General features: G+C 46.4%; 1 protein-coding gene across 1 annotated transcript in view; it reads left to right on the top strand.

Annotated features, from left to right (window-relative positions):
• Positions 1 to 1,442, top strand: part of LOC104516830 (myosin heavy chain, skeletal muscle-like) — a gene marked incomplete at its 5' end in the record, with an annotated part of 2,994 nt that extends 1,552 nt beyond the window's left edge. The window contains 3 exons of the mRNA XM_010161283.1: positions 1 to 106; positions 247 to 342; positions 1,290 to 1,442. The exon at positions 1 to 106 is cut by the window's left edge and continues 30 nt beyond it. Coding sequence (XP_010159585.1) covers positions 1 to 106; positions 247 to 342; positions 1,290 to 1,442 — 355 coding nt within the window. The remainder of the gene's footprint in view (positions 107 to 246; positions 343 to 1,289) is intronic.
• Positions 1,443 to 1,445: the final 3 nt, after the last annotated feature.

The raw sequence follows: 1,445 nt of genomic DNA on the forward strand, positions 1-1,445 counted from the left end.
GGTGGGGGAGCTGGAGGGGGAGGTTGATGCGGAGCAGAAGCGCAGCGCGGAAGCCGTGAAGGGTGTGCGCAAGTACGAGAGGAGGGTCAAGGAGCTGACCTACCAGGTAAAGACAGGAGGTCTCCTTGGGCTGACACACCCTCTTGCAGGATGTAAAAATTTTTGGTCTTGATTGCCAAGGGGAATGGCTAACTCACATGGTGGGAAGATCAATTCACTCTCTTTCCTGTTTGCCAATGGCTTTAGTCTGAGGAAGACCGGAAGAATATTCTTAGGCTGCAGGATCTGGTGGACAAGCTGCAAATGAAGGTGAAATCCTACAAGAGGCAATCTGAAGAGGCTGTAAGTATCACTCTGAGTGCTTGGCAAGAAACACTATAGCATGGTCATTGAGGAGATGGATATAAGAAAGTTGGAAAGTGCCACTGGTCAGTAATGGAGGCCTTGAAATTCTTTTAAATGCTTAGAAATTAGCCTAACCCTTGAGAATAATTAGCCTAACCCCATGAGCGAATAAGAAGGCCAATGGGAGGAGAAAGTGCACATACTTTTTTTTTTTTTTTTTTCAACAAAGCTGTCTGTAAGAAGGAGGTCTTCTTAATAATGGTGATGGTACAACATGTTTTCATAATTTTGAATTTCGTATAGCTACCTTTACAAAAGATGCCTGTGACCCTTGAAACTGGGAGAAGCAAGAAAATGACTTGGCAAAATAAGAGAATGCTGTGCACCGAACACAGAATATGTTGCATAAGAAATCCTTCTGATTCAGCATATGCTCATCTACTACAGGGAATTCCACATTTTCGATATGGCCAGGGAAATTTCAGCAGATTGAGGAGGTGTTCAAAGTACACTCTCAAGCCACACTGTGCACTGCATCTAGAATTGTGCAAGGAACCTTCACCTTTTTCTGGGCACGGTGCAGTCAGGGACTCAGATATGGGGATTTGTGAGAAGGACACTGAGGAAAACTCATGGACTCACCATCTCTGACAAATTCCTATCCCCATCTCAGGGTCCGCAGAGGTAGTTGAACATTAAATTCCAGAGCTGAACAAAATCTGATTTTCAGCTGCCCAGTTTGTTTCCTTCCTACATTCCAGAACAGAATTATGTTAAAACCTTGTTGTGCTGTCTACAATGGATCTTCTGGAAAGGGGAGGGCAAGGAGGTTGTTGTGAGTGTTCTGTGTAAACAGTGGTGGTGGGTGGGGGGGAGGTGGCCGAGGTGCAGAAGTGAAACCCCTGCCTTGGACTCGTCACCACCGCCTCTCTCTCCCTGCACAGGAGGAGCTGTCCAATGTCAACCTCTCCAAGTTCCGCAAGATCCAGCATGAGCTGGAGGAAGCAGAGGAACGGGCTGATATTGCAGAGTCACAGGTCAACAAGCTCCGAGCAAAGAGCCGGGAGTTTCATAGGAAGATAGAAGAGGAAGAGTGAGGA

Source organism: Eurypyga helias, unplaced genomic scaffold, assembly GCF_000690775.1.
Source record: "Eurypyga helias isolate BGI_N326 unplaced genomic scaffold, ASM69077v1 scaffold32721, whole genome shotgun sequence".
Lineage (NCBI taxonomy): Eukaryota > Metazoa > Chordata > Aves > Eurypygiformes > Eurypygidae > Eurypyga > Eurypyga helias.